Here is a 21,373-nt window from a genome sequence, read left to right on the forward strand (position 1 = left end):
CTATGGTGTTGAAGTCCATCAACGCCACCTGTACGCTCGCCAGGTTCAGTCACACACTGTGGGAGTGTGCTTCATCAGCGGCTGACTGCATACCCAAAGGAGAAGAAAAGGAAGCCTTCCTTAACATTATTAAAGATGGCAAAGATGCCATGTGCGAATCACTTCAAACTGGCATCGATTCCGCTGACAGTATCAGCAGGGCCATGGCGGCAAGTACAACAATCCGCAGGCATGCGTGGTTGCGAAAGTCTGGTTTTGCTCCAGATGTACAGGCCAGACTTTTGAATATGCCCTTTGACGGCTCTTCACTATTCGGAAAAAAGGCTGATGACAGTCTGGAAAAGATGCAGACTTCTAAAGCAGCAGCAAAATCTTTAGGAGCTGCTATCCGCCAAACTCCTTTGCGTCCCTCAGGAACCTCTGGGAGAGGAAAGTACTTTCGCTATTATTCCGCATTCGGGAAAGGCAGAGGACAGCCGGCTCAAAGAGGCCCAAGGAGATCCACCCGAGGTGGACGGGTCAAAGGTACTAAGGCCGCAGCAGCAGCAGGTGCCTCTTTACCCTCGGAATCTGCATCAGCCGCCCCCAAACCACTCTGAGGCCTTTCCACACAATAGGACGAGTTCAAGATGGTAACACTCTCTCAGATCCTTCAGGCCCTCCAGCTCCAGGACTGGCTGGTATCTCTGGACCTTCATGATGCTTATTTCCATGTGCCAATCCATCTCAAACACAGGAAATACCTGAGGTTTGCAATTGGCGACTCTCACTATCAATGTCGAGTTCTGCCATTTGGGCTGACCTCCGCCCCGAGGGTCTTCACCAAGCTGATGTCGGTAGTGGCGGCGAGTCTAAGGAGGGAAGGGATCCACGTCTACCCCTACCTGGACGATTGGCTGATCAGGGCTGTATCTTCAAAACAGGGCTTCTCCGTCAATTTAAAGAAGTCACAGATGATACCATCACAGAGACTCCAGTTCATTGGAGTGGTCCTGGACACTTCCCTGGGAAAAGCCTCGCCACCAGAGGTGAGGGCTCAAGATATTCTACAGATGGTCACCAAGTTTCAAAAGGCCCAAAGTCTCCCAGCCCTCGACTTTTTGAGGTTGCTAGGCCTCATGGCATCCTGCATCTTCCTTGTGCCAGAGGCTTGCCTGAGAATGAGATCTCTTCAGTGGGCACTGAGAAGTCAGTGGTCGCAATTCTCAGGGAGAATGACAGATCTCCTCTGGATTCCAGACAAGGTAGCCCGCGACCTTCAATGGTGGGCCTATCCAGAGAACATCTTGAAAGGAGAACTGTTTTGGCAACCATGGCCGGAGATAACAGTAGTCACAGACGCCTCACTCACGGGGTGGGGAGCCCATGCCAACGACTTGACCATCAGCTGTCGGTGGTCTCCATCGGAGTCCAGACTACACATCAACCTATTGGAGCTGAGAGCGATCAGACTAGCGCTGAAAGCTTTCCTGCCATCAGTACAGGGGAGAAATGTCCTGATAATGACGGACAACACGGTGGCCATGCACTACCTCAACAAAAGAGGAGGCGTAGGATCACTGCAACTGTGCAGAGAGGCGATGCAGCTCTGGTTTTGGGCAATCCAAGAAGGAATCTCTCTATCGGCAGTCCACCTAGCCGGAGAGAAGAACTTGACAGCGGACGCTCTGAGCAGGCAGAGCACAGTCTCCCACGAGTGGGAGCTAGCTCAGGAAGTCCTTCAAGAGATCTTCGCCCTTTGGCGAACCCCTCAGGTGGATCTGTTCGCCACAAGCACCAACAGGAAGTGCGATCTGTTCTGTTCAAGGGAATTTCCCCCGAGAGGAGCTCTAGGAGACGCGTTCGTAGTGGACTGGGAGTTTCCACTCCTTTACACGTTCCCACCAGTCCCCGTTATTCCTCAAATGATCAGGAGGTTGAGAAGATTCCGGAAAACCATGATCTTAATTGCCCCGGATTGGGCCAGGAGAACGTGGTACCCGAACCTTCTAGATATGTCCATCTGTCCTCCAAGCCGTCTTCCACTCAAAGAGAATCTTCTCTCGCAGAAGGGAGGTCAGGTTCTCTATCCAGACACCAGAACCCTCAACCTTCACGCTTGGCTTCTGAAAGGGTGAGGTACAAGGATTGGGATCTCCCTGATGATGTCATGGAGGTGTTGCTTTCGGCCAGAAGGCCAGCAACAAAGTCTTTATACCGCTGCCGTTGGAACACATTTTGCAGCTGGTGTAGGGAAGAGAATATCAACCCTTTTTCATGTGATACACCAACGGTGTTATCGTTTCTACTCTACTTGGCAAACTCAGGCCTTCAAGTTGGCACTGAGAAAGCGCTGCGAGATAGCTTTTTAATCTTCAAGTGCACTGCGGAGGAACCATCGTATTTCAAACTTCCTCTAGTGAAACAATTTCTCAAGGGATTGACTAATTTTTATCCTCCAAAACCATTCCTGATTCCCTTATGGGACTTAAATTTAGTCTTAAACTTCCTAATGGGCACTCCATTCGAACCACTTCACTCTTGTTCGCTGAGATTTCTCACGCTTAAAACTGTCCTATTGGTAGCACTAACATCTGCTAGGAGGGTGAAGGAGCTACAAGCTCTCTCCTGTAAACCCCCACATACAATTTTCCACAAGGACAAAGTTGTCCTACAGGTGAAGCCTAATTTCCTCCCAAAGGTGGTTTCTGAATTTCACATTACTCAGAAAATTACCTTACCTTTGTTCTACCCTCCTCCCCAACTGGGGAAAGAGGAGGAAAGGCTACATAGGCTGGACCCAAGGCGAGCTCTCAACTTTTACATCAGCAGAATGGATAGTATCAGGCAAGCAGACCAACTGTTTGTAGGATACTCAGGTCACAAGTTGGGACTACCCATAACAAAACAAACCATCTCCAGGTGGATTATTTTGGCCATTCTGGAATGTTACAAACTGGCAGGGAAAGAGCCACCCCAAAAACTCAAGGCTCATTCAACCAGGGGTATCGCAGCCTCTTCGGCTCTCCAAAGAGGGGTACCGGTCCGAGACACATGTGCGGCTGCCACATGGTCGTCCGCACATACATTCACAAAATTTTACAATCTGGATTCCTCCACTAGTCAAGAGACCAGATTTGGCAAGGCCGTATTACATTCGGTCCATCCCTAAAGGGATACATAACATTCTCACTCCCACGACCAATTACATGCCACTGCTATGGGAGTCTATCAAAGATAAGGAATACGTCGGAGGACACAATCCCTTCGAAGAACAAGTTACTTCTTACCTTGTAACGTTCTTTCGACGTGATGTTCCTCCGACGTATTCCTTATCGCCCCTCCCATCCATCCCCGCAGTGATACTTCCCTTGTGGTTGCAGCTTACGCTCCTAAGAGGTCAATAACCAATTCAGGCATGACTTTTCTTATGTTACAAAACGGAACTGAGCAACGGACGCAGCGCGAGGCTATTTATGGGCATGGTGACGTCGGCGCCGATAAGGTGGCCGTCGAGGGACACCGACTCGGCGGACGTCGTTGCGCAGCGCCCTCTACAGAAAAAAATTCCGAGGCCAGCAAGCTGGAAACGTATTGTCAAACATTAGGAATACGTCGGAGGAACATCCCATCGAAAGAACGTTACAAGGCAAGAAGTAACTTCTTCTATGGGCGTCATCTGCAAAAAGGGCATATCTAACACGTTTCACCCTGCAACTATCGCGACATTCGTGGACATTTCGTGCTGTGCGTGCGCAGGAGTGGGGGAATAACTTTCAACCAGGGTAGGGGACATCGTTAGTTGTGGCGGCTCTGAAGAGAGCGTTTTTTTTAGAGGTGCTTCCATAGAAACACCTTTTTTTTGCGTTTTTATACGTTCTTTTGTGTTTTGTACGTCAGCTCACATTCTTACAAAAGGGTCTTCAGTGCAGCCTGTAGATTGTGAAACAAAATTTCATTGCCACTGGTCGACAAAGACATGCCATTTCCTTCAAAAAGGTGTATATATCGAGCACACATGTTCTCATTCTCACAGGAGAACCTCCCAGCAGCACTCAAGAAGTCACACATGCTTCTGTTGATGAGACCCCTTCCGACCTCTGGCTGGCTACAGGAATCATTGGAATAGTCCCACACTATTCTCAGAGGAACACATGAGAAAAGCACCTTGGCAGTGGGAAAAATGCGCTGCACTGCTTTCATCATCATCTTCAATTGACAGTACACACTGGAACATTGCATGGAACCCAAAAAGAAGGCTCTAAAGTGCACGACACAACATGTACAGTTGCGGAAGTGGCCATGCGTTGACATTCTACAAGAACTCCGCTGAAACAGCACGCTTCGACACTGCACCACAAAGCCTCCATTCCCTCCAAACCGAAATTGCCATAAAAGCCTTCTTGGAGGGCATACACGAACAGATCTTCCACAAAGCCAACAACCACAACGAAAACTGTGCGTCTTGCCATGTTTGCCAGCCGCACTACCCAAAGTATTGGAAAAGATTATTGCCGTCCTTTCCTGTGACGCACACCCTGAGCACCTGATTGACATTCCCCACAGTCCCATTTCCATTGGCCACCATGGTGAGAAGTGCAGAATGTGGCACATGCCTTTCCCCAAGTACTGCGAGGGCCGCGTCCCAGTGAAGTAGGAGTCGTCCTTCTCCCTATTGTTGCTCTTGCCTGTGAGGCACACCCTGAGCACCTGACTGGACAAAGGCTGAGTCCCTTTTCCATTGGCCAGCATGGTGAGAAGCGCAGAATGTGGCACATACGCTTCCCCCAAGTACCGGGAGGGCCGCGACCCAGTAAAGCAGGACTCCTTTTATCCCTGTGCACTATTTCTTGTCCATCACTACCACATTGGGGACTGTTAAATAGTCACACACGCATCCACCAATGGCAGTCAAGACGTTAACATTGTACACTGTCACTTCTGTACAACACTTCTTATGCACCGTTGCACATTAAGCCTCCAAGTGGCATGTCATTGTAAAGCACGTCCAGTAGAAGGTTCAGTAAAATAATGCAAAATGTGGGCATCAACATTCATCCACGTGAGCACCCATCACCACAAACTGGAGGTATGAATATTATTTCTGCGAAATGTGTGCAACTCCGTTATAAGTACCTGTGCGCCCATTACGTTCGTAAACATTTTACTGTTTTTTTTTCCCTCCCATCCACTGGCATGAAGTGACGCATCAATTGCATATGCTAGGAACGTTTCCATTTACTCATACCACCCATTGTTATATCGCCAGAGGAGCTCTGTTCTTTCCTTCTGACAACAGTAGACATTTTCTCACCACTTACCCATGTCTTCCAGAAATTGTAAAAAGGTGGCTTCAAAGCCAGCACTGAATGTATAGTAGCAATGTAAAGCAAGGTCCGAAAACCTCGATGTCTCCACAGCTGTGGTTCTCTGTAGGCTGCAGTATTGCAACAGCCTCAGTAAAAATGTACCGCCTTCCACTCTACACCCTCTGCAACTCATCCAGGAGAGGACTGTGCAGCTTGTCCTTAGCCTCAAGCCCAGGGATAGTATCTCTCCGGGACTGAAATGCCTGCACTGGCTCCGAGTACCTGCAAGCAATAATGCACAAGGCCTTCTGAGCCCTGGGGCTTCCATACCTGCAACTGTCACTTTGTAAATATGTGCGTGATCCAGTTCTTTCCTCATCCACCTCCACCAACTCCCTCAGGGTCTCTTTCCTTAGCTGGGGCCTTCCTCTGCAATAGCCTCCCTGAAACTTGAGAACCATCGCCGGTTCCGGAAGCACCTGAAAATGTTTCTCTTTGCCTCTGCTTTTGCTCCTCTTCTCCCCTGCTGGCTTACTACCTGAAACTGAATATGCACTAGTCACCTAGCCACCCTCTGATGTCGGCCAGGTCCACCCTGCCCCCTGCCAGTTGCACCCCTGCACTGCCTTTCTGGCAAAACCCTCACTTGGGCACTGTTTGCTGTATCCCTAACAGTTCCACCATCTCCAGATGTATGCACTTGCCACCATCGGCCCGTATTTTCACTTCTTGTCATTTTTTCTTCTTCCCATGTACTGCACTTTCGCCTCCCCTTCCCCATGCACTTGGGTTATCTGAATGCCAACTGGCCTAGTAGGTTTGTTGTCTCTGACTCCCCTCTGTTCCCCCTCCCTTGCCTCATTGCACCTTGCACAGATAGTGTATAGGTGCACTGGAAATGGCATATCATACAATTTGACATCACCTTGCACACTTCCACCATAGGCTTCTGCACTTCTTTGTACAAAAGAAAGGGACCTTCTGCCACACTTTTTGCTTACACGCCACAACTACAAACCTTTTTGAGCAATCCCTTAATCTCCACAATCCCATTTCCATGGCTCCCATCCTGCAAATAGCTGGATGTGGCACGTGTAATTCTGAAACTACCGCAGAATCTGCTGGTTTTTGTGCTGGGGGCGCGATTGGATGTTTAGTACTGTGTTGGAAAAGATGTGTTTTTTTTTTTTCTTTGTCCTGTTATTGGTATGTACGTGCTTGCATACAATTTTTTTTTCTCTCTTTCGATGCGCCTGACATTTTTAACGACTGAAAATGAATGCTTCTCTTACATTTCTACAGGATTCTCTGCAACGCTTTGTCCATACTGGCAAACAAAACAGCATTGCCAATGTATGTCAAAAAAATGCCATTTCCTTGAAAAAAAAGGCAAATCTTGCTTGTTAATGCTGTCATTGTCGGTGCAGAACATCCAAGCACTGCACAGGAAGTCACACATGCTTCTGTTTATGAAACACCTCCCGACCTCAGGCTATGGACAAATTACACTGCATGGTCCCATGCTCCTTTTGGTGGTATGGCTGAGAAAATCAACTTGACAGTGGGAAAAATCTGTCACTGCTGTCATCAACTTCTGTGATGGAGCAAACGTGAGCACGACATGTTCCCCAAATGTAGCCCTCAATAATGCACGACGACTACATCAACAGTACCGACAGGGGCCACACATGTACAATGAAGAACAATGGCACCAAAACCCCACTCAGACTGTGCCCTAAAAAGCCTCCACTCGTTCCAACTGAAAGTTAGCAGCAAAACCTTTTTCCATGGCATAACCTGTGCAGATCTTGCACAAAGGTATCACCCACGATGAGCACTCTGCGTCTCTCCATCTCTACCAACCTGACTGCGTCGGCTTTTGGGGAATTATATCACTGACCCCTTCCTGTCAACTACACCCTCGACACCTGATTGGGTAAATCACACAGTTCCATTTCCATGCCCACCATCCTTAAAAGGGCAGGATGTGCCACGTGCGCATTTCCACTTACAGTGAGTGCCGCGTCCCAGTAAAGCAGGAATACTCCTTTTTCCCCTTTCCACTCCAGCCATACATGCAAGGTGCTAGGCCCTCACCACAGAGAAAACACCATAGTAAATTTGCATGTCATGTGCACTGCACTCCCCATCTGCAATTGAGCCTGCCAGCTTTCACCCTGGGCACATATTTGCATGCATGGCTGCTTAACGTTGGGTCTGCTGAACGGTATGTAGAAAGCTGTGTATGTTAGCCATAGTTTACATGTGTGCTGCTGAGCACGGCCTTTCATGCTGCAATATCTTAAAGCACTCTCAAAGGAAAGGGGATTATAAGGGCCAAACCATAGGAAATGCACATGGTGGCATGTGGCTCCCTATTGTTCAAGAGGGGCAATGACGTACACTGTATGCTAATGTACGCATACCCGCTCACTTCTGCTGCTGTACCAAGTCTACAATGTCCTCTACAACCATTGTGTAGAAGTCACCAACTTCAAATGCATGCAGACACCATTGTACATGCCATGTTTAAATGCTCATGCTATGTGCACTGCACTCCCCATCCTGCAATTGAGCCTGCCAGCTTTCACCCTGGGCACATATTTGCATGCACGGTTGCATAATGTTCCGTTGGGTGTGCTGAACGGTATGTAGGAGGCCATGTACATTAGCCATAGTTTACACGTGTGCTGCTGAGCATGTCCTTTCATGCTCCAATATCTTAAAGCACTCCCTAAAGCAAGGGGCTTATAAGGGGCAAACCATATGAAATGCACATGGTGGAATGTGGCACCCTATTGTGCAACAGGGGCAATGATGTACACCATATGCTAATTTACACATAGCAGCTCTCTTCCGCTGGTCTACCTAGTGTACAATGTTCTCCACAACCATTGTGTAAATGTCACCAACTTCAAATGCATTCAGAGTGCAACTGCATGGCTGCATTATGTTGTGGAGGCTGTGATGTAGGCTTAGGCTGTTGGGTGCATGTGTGGTGAACGGTATGTAGGAGGCTGTGTACATTGACCATATTTTACATATGTGCTGCTGAGCATGTCCTTTCATTCTGCAATATCTTACAGCACTTCCTAGAGCAAGGGACTTATAAGGGCCTAACCATAGCAAACGCAAATGGTGACATGTGGCCCCCTATTGTGCAACAGGGGCAATGATGTGCACCATATGCTAATGTACGCATAGCAGCTCACGTCTGCTGCTCTACCAAGTCTTCAATGTCCTCCACAACGATTGCGTAAAAGTCACCAACCTGACATGCATGCATACTGACAAGTGCATGACTGCATTACATTGTGGTGGCTGTGATGAAGGCCTAGCCTGTTGGGTGCATGGCCTACGGCCTTCGGCCATGCACCCAACAGTCTAGGCCTTGCCCACACCCACCACAACATAACAAAGCCATGCAGGCAAACCTGTAGGCATCAGAAAGGCAACATAGGCACCAACACTTCTACCCAACCTCTGCACCCTAAAGCAGGAATGCAAGCACACATGTTCCACTTACCGTAGTGCACAAACATACCACAGGGTTTGGCACCACTACCCACTTTCATTCAGAAACCATTGTAATAATGCCAACCAAACAACACAATCTTCATAACATTGGTCCTGCTCTCCACACTGTACTACGTGCATACAAGCAATACTGCATAGTGCAATGCACACTAGGCAAGCACATGTAAGAACCAGTTGCATTGTAACCTCTTCCATATTTAAACTTTTCCATTAGTGCACCCAGTGGACACAGTAAACGACTGGTCACTGCAGCATCTCCACCCATACACCGACAACTGTACGATGTTCTACCAATCACCACACCCATGCAACCAACAATGTGTGCAATGCCGCCAAACCACACACACAAAGGGACAATGTGGCACTGACTCTCAACCAGTGGAAATACTTTTTCAACCAGTGGACATACTTTTCTGTGCAAGGGCTGCAGCCATGCATTAAAGGGGCTACGGACTTACCACACACATCATTCCTTAGTACACCCTATCTGTAAATGTTCATGTCTTGTGGAATGCACTCCCGTTCTGCAAATGCGCCTGCCACCACTCATCACAGAAAGACATCACCGCTGCAGCTGGCATGCCATAATGAAGGCTGGCTGCAATTACCATACAAGATTGTTGCCTGTTGAGGTAACCGCAAATTGGCATAGTATGCACGGATACCGCTGGCACACCACCGTCTTCTTCTAATGAGAGGTATCACTTGCAGCACTTCTCACTCCCCAACCTTTCCATCCCTTCTTCCCACCACCAGATGCCGTAAAATATGTTTTCCAGGCCCTTTCGCCACCTCACTGCCCTTGGAAACAACATGCCAGCATTATCGAAAACTATCCATGCACAACACGTCACCGTATACTGCGGTACAATCACATTTTTGACCGCTCAGCGAACAGGGAAAAGGGACGCCGGAGCGGAGGCAGATATGACTACTTTTAGTGGCCACACAATTACATACAGGAGGCCCAGCCATGAACACAATGCATTAGGGGCTTGGCACACACAGCACAACACTGTCCTCCGATACACCATGGCAGTGTTTCCCAAAAATGTTGACGCACAGCACGCTTCCCTCCAGCCAGCCACGTCCAATGTTCGCCGACATCACAGCGTACTGCAGGCCAATGAGACTTCGATCCGTGGAGCGAACAGGGAAATGGGCCAGTGGAGCGGACCCAGATATCACTAAGTTATTTAGACATACATTTCAGTTCTTTACAACAAAAGTACTGGTCGGATTTCCACCAAACACACAAAAGCACGCTTTCTGACCCAAGCCCCCACTCCTGCCGCAAATCTGGTGAAAACCCATCCAGCCGTTCAGCCTGTAGCCATGCGCAAAGTTTTTCCCCATTCAGTCTATGGGGAAAAAAAGAATTTTGGAACCACCCTATAACTTTGCCCACCGCCCGCACAAAACTTCACCCAACTTGATTCGGAGCGGGCCATATACTTTTTTTGCAAAGTTTGGTTGGGATTTCTCGATGGGGAGCAAAGTTATAAGCCGCCGAAAAAGTGCTCTTCCTATTAGATTAGCAACTTAACCATAACTACACGCCTGCTACTGCGGGCCGTGTAATGTCCTTACTCCTTCAGCTCTTGAGAAAGGGCGGGCCAAAACATGTCACACATCTATTGAAGTTTGATTTAAAAAATTGTGATTTTTTTCAATACTATTTGGCTTACCTCAATGTGGACACTGCTCAGAAATACTGTAACCCATCTTGCTTTCAAGCTGTAACCCCTGTCTCAGCCTGGGGATAGTGTTTATGCACCAAGCACAGTTAAAAGTGACACTAGACATCTCTTCGGCAATTTAGACCTGTGGGATTAGCAGGAAAAAGTCCCCTCTGTATCCTGCAAACTGGAACCCTCCAGCGTCCACAACTTGCATGCGTCACAGTAACAATGCAAGACACAATGATCCTTAAGATTCTCAAGAATACGCCAGATGGGGATTCCATAATTGGTTGGCGGAGGGTTGCTGGGTCTGCATGCTTGCCCCTCACTCTAGCGGAGGGAAAGTCATGCCCCACTACATAGCCAAGACTGCCATGAGGAATTGGAGGCTCATAGAGGGCGTCAGGTGAACTTTTACAAGTAGATGGAAAACCCCAGAACAGGAAGAAGGATACAAGTCGTTCTGAGGTCCTCAAACCCTTTATGCTCCAACTTGTCTCTCAGAAACCAGTCATCAAGATAAGGAAGAACATGCACCTTTCATCTGAGGATTGGCTGTTACCACCATCGCATTTGTCAACAGTCAAGGGGCAAAGCAAGGGTGAAAGGGAGTCTTACAAACTAGTAACAAGTGCCTCGTACTACCAAACAAATGGACTTCTGATGCATGGAGTGGACGGTGACATGAAAGTACGTGTCCTGCAGGTTTAAAAGAGTGTGACAATGTCCCCTGCCTGATTGTCGAGTTGAGGGGATTTTGGGGTGGGGGCGTACAGGAACCTTGGGGTTGGGTGCCTCCATTTGCTCTGTGATGCTGGGGCAAAGGGTGGTGTGAGGAGCATTCCCATGTCACCCTGCAACACACATATCAGTAGGCAGGGACTCATTACATTGGTGCCACAGTTACACCTGACCCTTTTAAGGGCCATCTGAAATATGTCTGAATGTGTTAAGTCAAGAGCATCGTGGACCCTTGAAAACAGGCCCAGTGGTTGGAAAATAGTTCACATTTTAAGAGTGAAAATTGCACTGTGAACAGAATGGTAGTACAGCTTAGTGGTCTACGAGCAGAGAGTGGAATCCTTGAAGTGGCTGCTGCCAGAGCAATACTGGTTCTGCCTCCCCGACGCAGAGCTCTGTGTGAGGCTTGCAGTGATTCCAAGATAATGGACTAACCTTGTCGAGGTCCAGGAGATGTGAGAGACCAGAGCTAATCAAATAGATGCACCTGAGCCAGAGAATTAATTTGCCAACATCCAGCCCTGGAATAGTGAGGACATATAATAGAACGGCATAGAAGTGTGTGGGTGTTTGGAAAAGGTGACAGTGCAATTTTGTAGGAGGTTGGAATTAGGAGAGCTAGAGACAGGAGGTTGGAAGTGACAGGAGAAGCAAAGAAGGTGAGACTGAAAGAGCTAAGGTGGAGAAGAAGGTGTTCGGAACAGGTAGTAATCAATGTTTCCTCTAAGCGCTTTCCTAGACACATTATTTTCTATAGGAGCAACTGACTTAGCATGCAAAGGTAGTCGCATGTAATTTCTACTTGTGTGTGAAAGCATTTCTTCCTCCCTAAGCACTGATATTCTTTACAAATCTATATAACAGGAGCATCTTTTCAAAGCATATTGGATAAATAAAATGTGTTCTATTAGATTCCAAGAGTTCATAAACCAATCAGAGTTCAAGAACCGCCACAGTACCTATCAAAACTACTCCTGTGCAGAGATAAATACATGTATCTACCAAAAGAAAGCATTACATGTGTTGAATGACAAACACTGCTCCGAGGCAACACAGAACCTGTTTTATGCCACTGGGAAAAAAAATCACCCATATGTGTTGTAAAGAATAAATATTGCTCATCATTTCTCATGTGGATGGCAATAAATTCAGACATTCATTTATTTGCCAGACAGAATAATGGCAACTAAAATAAGTGTGCCAGAAAACATGCCAATAAAAGGAGAAAACACCCCCAAAAAAAGAGTACAAATATGCCAAACAAAAAAAAAGAACCAATGGACACCAAGGAACCTATCCCCTGCTTCCACTGTCTAAGCTACACAGACATTTTTGCATGAGAGGTTTCAGCAGAGCAATGGCACACGAAGGACCTCGAAAATAACTGTTTGATATGAAGAGGAACTTTATGGGATAAAAGATCAAAATATCTTTTAATGTGTGTGAATGACTTGGTGGAAAGATGTTTTGATTACAAAAAGATATATGTTCTAGATTTTAAATATATTTCCACTCACAAGTGACATTGGTAATGAGAATTGCCTTTTTACTCCCTGTAAAATAATTTGACTCTACATTTCTGAAAATATGGGGTAACATGTTATCAGAGCCCTTCACGTAACACCTTCACAGGAAGTGAAATGACAGGGCACAGAATATAGCCTCTAGTAGTTTTGACCACCACCGGAGCCTAAACAAATACGAGCCCCAAGAGGTTTCTTAAGGAGTCCCTTGGGAAACGTATTCGTTTCCCTTTAATGTTAATAGCAGCAGCTCTGCTGAGAGGTAATAGCAGATGAGGGGGCCTCCTTGTAACTAAGGCTCCCTCTTCAGCAATTCCTTGATAACACTTAAATACGTCGGAGGGGTAAGCAAGAGGTTCTAAACATAGAATACATGAGCTAGGCTCTTTGCATGCCCGCATTACATCCCAAATCCATGGCTGGAACATCCCAGGCCTCTTAAATCAACATAGCATAACATATTGTAACCCCCCCTTACTGTAGAGGTTACCGTCAACAACATATACAGTAGTACTCTATTGCCTTCTAGTTCATACAACCACAATACATGATTATATTGAGGGGTTCTTAGTACCTGAGCACAGAAAAAACAGAAGATGCAATTTCCTAGACTATTACTAGAGCTTGCTGTCCTTCAAAAACAAGTGGTTAATTTGTCCTGCACTAACAGGCAATGTGCTTTACTCCAGGTGCTGGGCATCCAACATTAGTTGGCAATACTCTGTAAAAAGTGAGGCAGGCTACTCTGGAGGTGTGTAGCAGTAAAACAATTACTGACATACTTTGTATGGAAAAAAATCTTTAAGTCCTCACTGTCATATTTTGGCCAGTTTAAGAATATGAACCTCCATACACATTTTCATTGCAAACAAGATTGTAATATTCATCCAATGCCCCCAATTTATTTTATTTGCATTTTTTTAAAAAAAATGTTACGCTCATACAGCACGCGGGCATCGAGGCGCTGTTACAGGAATATGTCTTAGTTGTGTATTTATTACGTGCTTAATACCCAGAGGTTTCTAAGCACGGACCCGGGATCGTACCCGTGTTGCTTTGTGTCGTCTTGTTTCCAAGGCGAGCACGTTGCCGTTGAGCTATCCTCCCGGGACAATATTGTTGGGAAGGATTATACAAATGTTTAGTGAACCCATTCATGTACGGGAGAAAGTTATTAGAGCATTCATAAATGTATATAAACCAAATGGATCTGTGAAACCTTGCAAAGTATGCAGATTGCCTGGAAAGAGTACATTTCTGAATATTTTGCTTAAGGGTATGTATAAGTACTGACATGACTATGTCAATACTCCTGATCATTTCTGGATAACCACATGATATTACAAGATTGCTGTTCCCTTATATGGTAACGTTAGCACAGCTAACGTAGGAGAAGCTGCACATTGGAGGGCAAGTTAGTAGTTTTGTATGGTCACCCTTGCATAGTGGGTGGAATGTAAACAAGCTAGACCAAAATATTTAGACCAGTTAGTAGAATTAGCGTTCTTAATAAAGAAAGCAAATGGCAGGTAACAGATGTAGCTTGTGCCTTATGAATGCTCCTTGAGAAGGTGATAAATGTGCACAATGCTAATACTCTTCTGAGCGGCACCCAGGGGAAGCTGCACAAGGGCACATGTTCATAGCTTAGAGGGAATTTAGCAGGAGACAGAAGAAGTCAGTTTGTGTATAACTAAACAGATATTGTCAGCACCTGAGTACCCAAATACCCCTCAGTAGTGGCAGTGGATGTAAGTGCATATGGTTGGGGGGCAGTATTCTCCCAAATAAGGGGAAGGGTGAAGGTGAATGTTAGTAAGTCTTAACTCTAGTATAGCGAACTGAGTGTGCTGGTTTTGAATTATAGAAAGATAAACCTTGACTTGTGTCTGGGATTGGGCAGTGGAGATTTGTTTGCAGTACCTATGGCAAGCCATGTTTGCCCTCATGACTGGCCACAAACCCCTGGTAGGCCTGTGGACTAATGCGCACAGTAATAAAGTATATCCCAGATGGCTCAGGCTCAATTCGAAGTTGTGAGAACACACCTCTGTGGTGGTGCATGTTTCTGGGAGGGAGAATTTCCTTGAACACTGTCTGACAAACAACAGTATAGGCTGATGATTAATATTGTTTCAATTGAGGACGCCCAATGGGTAGTTTGCCTGGGCCATTTCACCAAGGACACATAGGATACAGCAGAGTACGTGGAGCCCAGGTTCAGGCAAACTGCAAATTATGTAACAAAGGGGTGACCCTCTGCTAAGGTGGTGGCGATAGACTAGAGCTGCTTCCATTTCAACAAATTTATGAGGAGTACACCTAGGTGAACTATTATTCTGGGGTGATGAAGTGATCCCCCTTTGGGAATGAGAAGTGCACTGACAGACCACGCAATAAGGGAATGTGGTTTTGTCTGCTGCTCTAGAGTCAGTACTGGTGGCCGGGCCTGGACTGGTATGCGGATAGACTAGTGAGGGAGTGCCGAGTAAGTGCATGCAGTGAGAAGGGATTGAGAGTTACCTATGGCTCCAGGTGAGTTGCCAGTTGGAGCTTGGAATAAAGTGGGTATTCATCTGGTTGGCCCTACTGAGTGCCTTCCCCAGGGTAAGCAATATGGAGTGGTGCAACTTGCTGGAACCCGAGGTCTGCTTCATTGTCACCCTCTCTTCAGCTAAGGTTATTGCCTTTTTGAAGACCATGTTTGTAAGACTAGGGCACCCTCAACCACCATTTCAGATAATGTGGTGCAATTTTGCTACAGAAAGATGAAGAGCTCTTGCTTCGGTGCGAAACTCAACATATTAAAATCTCTGTATATCATCCCAACCATAATGGCCAGGCTGAGCAATTCAGGTATAAGTGCAGGGAACTCATTGCAAGCGGCTGTACAGCAGATGCTATGATGGAACTACCACATTTTCCCCCACCACAACACTGGTGTAGCGCCCTTTGATGCTATGAGAGGAAGAGGATTGGACACAAGATTGCGGCCTTGGTAGCTGTTCAATCACAGGGGGAGGCGTTTGTGTAAAGGCTTTGGGCGACTGTACAGAACTAGCAAGCCTCCAGTAAGGATCAGATTAAAGCTACTTCCTACCATGTAACTTAGGAGAGTAAGGAAATTAGAGCGGGACGTGAAGGGATCTTCTAGTCTAGCAAATGATGGAAGAGAGTGGAACAAGGAGAGACTGCTCAGCCTTAGGGCTCCTGGGGTGCCATGGGAGCCATCTAACCCACCAGGGAGGAGGTGGAGGTTCCACTGGTGTCACCTGGGAGAAAACAGTGGGAGCAAGCATGAGTGGTAAGAGGATTGCCATTACTAAACCAGTGTGATTCCCTTGATACTTCCTGTGGAAGGAAGACCGTTGTTGCATCCTATCCATCTTTGCTGTTGGTTAATCACAATGTTCTTTTGTGGGAATATTCTTTACCCCAAGGTCTGGAGGGCTATGCCCTGGAGGATTGCAACCTTGTCAATTACCCGTGGGAGTCTGCAGTGAAAGAGCCTTGTGTTTGACAATAAACACCATTGATATGATATATGTTATTTATAACGTGCTTAATACCCAGAAGATCAAACCTGTGTTGCTGTGTGACATCTTGTTTCCAAGGCGAGCACGTTGCCCCTGAGCTATCCTCCTGAGTCAATCTGCTGTGGGTCTTTGTTTAAGTGTGGCAGCCCACAACAAAAACAATGCTGACCTGGATACACTAATTCAGTGGCATCAGAAAATCCCAGCAATTGCTGATTAGGCATTTTCTAACTTTAAATCCCATACAAATCATGCAGTGACGTCTAGTTTTTATGTTAGCACATACCACATACCTTATTGAGTTCCGGGAAGAGTTCTTGAATCACAATATCCAGCAGAACGTAAGAGAGCTACAAGAGAGACATGAGAAGCAGATAATTGGAATTGTATTCTAATTTCTTCTACACACAATTCAAATGCATGCAAACCTTTATTTGCTAAACATGTGGCAGTCCCTCTCCTGACAATGAACAAGACCAAATAACCTTTTCTAACCAATCGTCCACACTCTCAAGCATCTACATTCACATTTGGTTATCTGTGCCATACCCAGAGAATTATCAATGTGTCCAAAGGGACAGTCCTGCATAGAAATGCAGGCATGTAAAAAAACCTAACAGCAAATAGGTTTAAAAAGATTTATGGTATCTTCAGTTAATTTGAGCACAGAATTTGGTTCAAAATGCCTTTGAGCTACCATGTCCTCCACCCAAAGTGCTGGTTTTGAAATAGTTTAAACGTCATTATATTCCTAAATAGTTAATCTGCGGGTAGGAATTCTATGGCATTTAACAATAGTATCAAAAACATGACTAATGCACTTTTTTTCTGGAATTTAAGTCTAGGATAATTCTGCTTAGGTTTACTGTTCAGGGATACATTATTTCATATGTGTGGTCATATACTCTTCATTGTTTTAAGTATGCCTTTTTTAAATTGACATACCAGTGTCATCAACACAGGTTCAGATTGGTCAAATGCACTAAAATAAACAAATGTAACATTCTCCCAGAGGAATGCGCTCACAGGAAGGACTAAAGTGGTAACATCTATAGAAAAACAAACTTTTCAATGATTACTCTTTTTATGGCTAAATTAAACAAAGATGTTATACTAACCAAAATCACCACAATAGTTGTTCCAAAGTGCCATGTCTTACCCAGTTGTTTGTATATTGTGCCCTCACCTGGGGTATCCAGACTATAGTTTGTGTGGGCAATGGGAAAATAGCACAGGAGATGTGTAAAGTGGGCATAGGATTAGATAAAAAGAGTGTTTTGGAGAGAGACGTGCAGGGATGAGGGAAAGGGTAACATGTGTGGACTTTTGAATTTGTGTTGATTGAACAGCTAGATTGATGGGAGAGTGCAGAATTTAGGAGTGAAAGTTGTATTATTTCTTTACTAGTGACAGGCTTTTTATTAAATCAAGACATATTCCGAGTGATAATCTAGTAATGGGAGAAGTGGTGTGCGATTGTATGATGGGCGGAGGCAGCCCCAGTAGGGTGGAGGCTACATTTATTGGGCTTGCAATAAATGAACCAAAACAAAAACTCCAAAATACTATTTCAGGGACTGCTCAGCCTTGCTGCCAAGAGTAGCGGAGTCCAGAGTAGAATCCGTGAAAGGTGAACACGGAAGGAAACATTAAGGATGAACACAGAAAGGATGTGTATGATTCTGTCCATTTATGTGCTATGGATGCCTGGCAATATAATGTAGGAAGGATTCTGTTCAATGAAGGTGAGTGAATGTCCAGCGAAGGGAGTAATACATTAAAATGTTGCAGAAGTGAAGGGGCGCTGTTGGGTGCGATGAAGATGGCCGACTGATCTGTAGGCTCTGCAGCCCGAGACCGCTTCACGGGACATTGCATCTTTCACGAGTGCATGCTGCATGATCGGAGGAAAAATTAATGTATCGGAATATATTGTCGCTGCTTTGGTGAAGTTTGGCGGCTGTCTCATCTTGGAGCCGTCGCGGCCTGTGGGATCTAAAAATTGACCACAGGCGCTTAGGCAGCAGCGTTCGTCACTATGGGCAGCACAAACTGACTCACCAGCTGTCTACTGTCCGTCAAGGGTCCATGCAGGTTAAAAATAGGAATTACATGTTCTGTGCGACAAAATGCAGAATGGGACAAATTAGAGTAAAGTGTGGAGGAGACTACAGAACCGAGATAAAACATGAGCAGGATGAGTGGAATATGGTGAGAATGACTGTAAAATGTTTGTACACATAAAAATGTTTAGTTTCTCATTGGGTTTGCCCTCAAGATTTGTAAATGTCTGTAGAGCTGAACTGTGTTTTTAGCATAGGAGGAAAGCACTAGCTACAGTATGTGCTTGCAGAGCTAGCAAAATATAGATGGCCTGACAAAACTGCTGACAACAAAGAAAGAAGGCTTTGGAGCATCCCTTTTATGGAAAAAGGACAGATTGGGATGAAGCCATGATCCATATCCAGTGACACCACCACAGCAAGCCAGGCCTATATAAACCCCTACCTCAAGCCACTTTGGCAGGAAGGAACAAAAGAGGGACAGGAGAAGACCGTTCAGGCAGTAGAGTCCTTTGCTACCATCCTCATTTTGTAATATTAAACTTGTTATCCTTACAAGATCGCCTTTTTGCCTTATATCCCTATATGGGTGTACTGATTCTCGTGTGAGCATAATTAGAGACATCCTTCCACCGTATTGGGCTGTACAGGATTCAGCCAATCCATCCGTACTGTGCGTTAAGACCTCTACCGACCCCTTACCTGCTGGGCATCGCAAAATCCACACTGTTGGGCAACATTGACATGGATACCGACCTATACCCAACCGAAGCAGCCCTACACCGCTCTGTGCTTCAACAACCCAAAACTGAGGTCCAGAACCAACTCCAAGCGATCCTGGCAGAAATGAGAGTAGTCGGCCAGAGAACACAAGAGACAAATAGCAGAGTCCAAGAGATTAAACGAGATCTTCAGGATGTACAGACACAAATGAATGCCCAAGCGGACTGCACTATGGACAATGAACATCGCATCAGTGCACTCGAGAACAACAGCAAGGCAACCTCTACAGAACTGGATGGACTGATAAGAGAGGTGCAAGGCTTTGGCACCAAAGTCGAGGACAAGGAAATCTTGTTGCAATAACCTGCACCTTGTTGGCCTGCCGGAACAGGTGGAAGGACCAGACCTCGAGGCATACACGTATCGCTTTCTCCATGAGCAGCTGCTGGAGAACACCCATGTCCCATTAGGTATCCAGGCATTGTTTCGAAGCAATAGTTTCGAATGCCAAAAGTTTTGACAAAAATGCATTGTAAAAATGCATTTGTTAGGTAAAGTTTTTTTTTGTTTAACTAAAATTGGTGTTGGGGGAGAATCCCCATAAATAAAATGCATTTTTTTGACGCATTTGTTGTCGAAACTATGGCTATCGAAACATTCACTATAAACCGTCCCATTACTATTTGCCGCCACAATTTCCAACATAAAGTGGCCATTTTACAGGCCTACAGTGCCACACGTATAATTCACTCAGAGGGAGCCAACATCTGCATATTTAACGGCTACTCAGCAGAGGTGTATCGATGAGGGAAGAGGTTTAATCCCCCTATTCTAGGCACTGAAAGTTTTGAACCACAAATGCTATCTAAAATTTCCAGCCATCTGGTGCACACAACTAGACAAACAATGGAACTACTTCGATGACCCAGGAGGTGCATGGCGCCTCCTCCAGCAACATGACATTGTTTTCACCGACTTCCCAACTGAGATGGAAAATGAGGGCCAGACCAACACTGCAGAGGCCTCGCAATGGCACCAACAGCAGCAACCAAATGGGAAAAGACACCACTTCGACAGACAGCTGGGGGGACCCGGTTGCAAAAATGGCGGAACTCAAACACATCTCCACCCAGCGGGTTCAGAAATTGTTTTCCAGCTGGTCACAGGCCTACTACCAAGATGGGCACTGCCCCTCCATCTGATGGCCCTTCGCACCAGTCAGGCCTCCCAACGTATACATGGCATCTGGGAACACTACGGGACCCTCCTTACAATGGGGACCGACATAAACAGACGGTTTGCCGAATATTACAATGAGCTATATACTAGCCTGGATCCGATACCTCCTAGCCAGATCGATACCTTTTTAGCGAGCCTCTGACTACAAGAAATCGATTCCGCTCAAACAGCTGAATTGGAGAGTGCGATCATGGCCGCAGAGCTAAAACGTGCTATTGGCTCCCTAGTGGCGGGCAAGGCATCCGGTCCGGATGGCTTCCCCACAGATCTCTACAAGGCAATATCCGACCGTATGACCCCACTGCTCGAGACGATATTTGCGGGAGCCCATAATAATGGCAATTTACCACGGTCGATGTTCGCGGCTAACATCATAGTCTTTCACAAGAAGGCTTGCAACGCAGAGGACTGCGTGTCGTACCGCCCAATGTCTCGGATTAACGCTGACGCCAAGATTCTGAACAAATGCCTAGCGCAGAGAATAGAAAAAAAAATCCAACCACAGCTTATTCACAAAGACGAAACCGGGTTTATTCATGGCTGACACTCAACGGACAATGTTAGATGGCTGCTACACGTCATAGACGGACAGCCAGACCCGGGCGAAGTAATACCAATGATCGATGCTGAAAAATCATTCGACAAAGGCAGATGGGACTTCATGTTCCGAGTGCTGATGCTGTATTGCTTCCCACCGGCGTTTCTAGGACTAGTCAGGCTATTATACATAAATCCCATAGCCTCGGTGACCAATAACGGTATCGCCTCCGACCCCTCTCCCCTTTTGTATGCTCCCTCCAATGAGCAGCTAGTGGAAACATTTTGCATGGACCCTGAATGGAAGGGAGTGCTATGGGGGTGGGGGGAACGGAGAGGAACATCAAGTATCGCTATATGCGGACGACCTCCTGGTATATGTCAGCAACTGGTGGACATCACTTCCATGGCTGCATCAACTACTACATGACTTTGGCCCTATGACGGGCTATAATTAAATTACTCCTTACCCCTGACCTTCCTAAAGATTAAATCAGACCTGAC

General features: G+C 46.2%; 1 protein-coding gene across 13 annotated transcripts in view; it reads right to left on the reverse strand.

Moving 5' to 3' along the window:
- The window catches only part of SNX14 (sorting nexin 14), a 2,214,134-nt gene that overhangs the window by 15,443 nt on the left and 2,177,318 nt on the right, over positions 1-21,373 (reverse strand). For all 13 annotated transcript variants that reach the window (XM_069606348.1, XM_069606351.1, XM_069606342.1 and 10 more), the window contains one exon: positions 16,601-16,657. In XM_069606348.1, coding sequence (XP_069462449.1) covers positions 16,601-16,657 — 57 coding nt within the window. The remainder of the gene's footprint in view (positions 1-16,600; positions 16,658-21,373) is intronic.

This window comes from Ambystoma mexicanum, chromosome 4p (assembly GCF_040938575.1).
Source record: "Ambystoma mexicanum isolate Mex_15411 chromosome 4p, UKY_AmexF1_1, whole genome shotgun sequence".
Taxonomy (NCBI): domain Eukaryota; kingdom Metazoa; phylum Chordata; class Amphibia; order Caudata; family Ambystomatidae; genus Ambystoma; species Ambystoma mexicanum.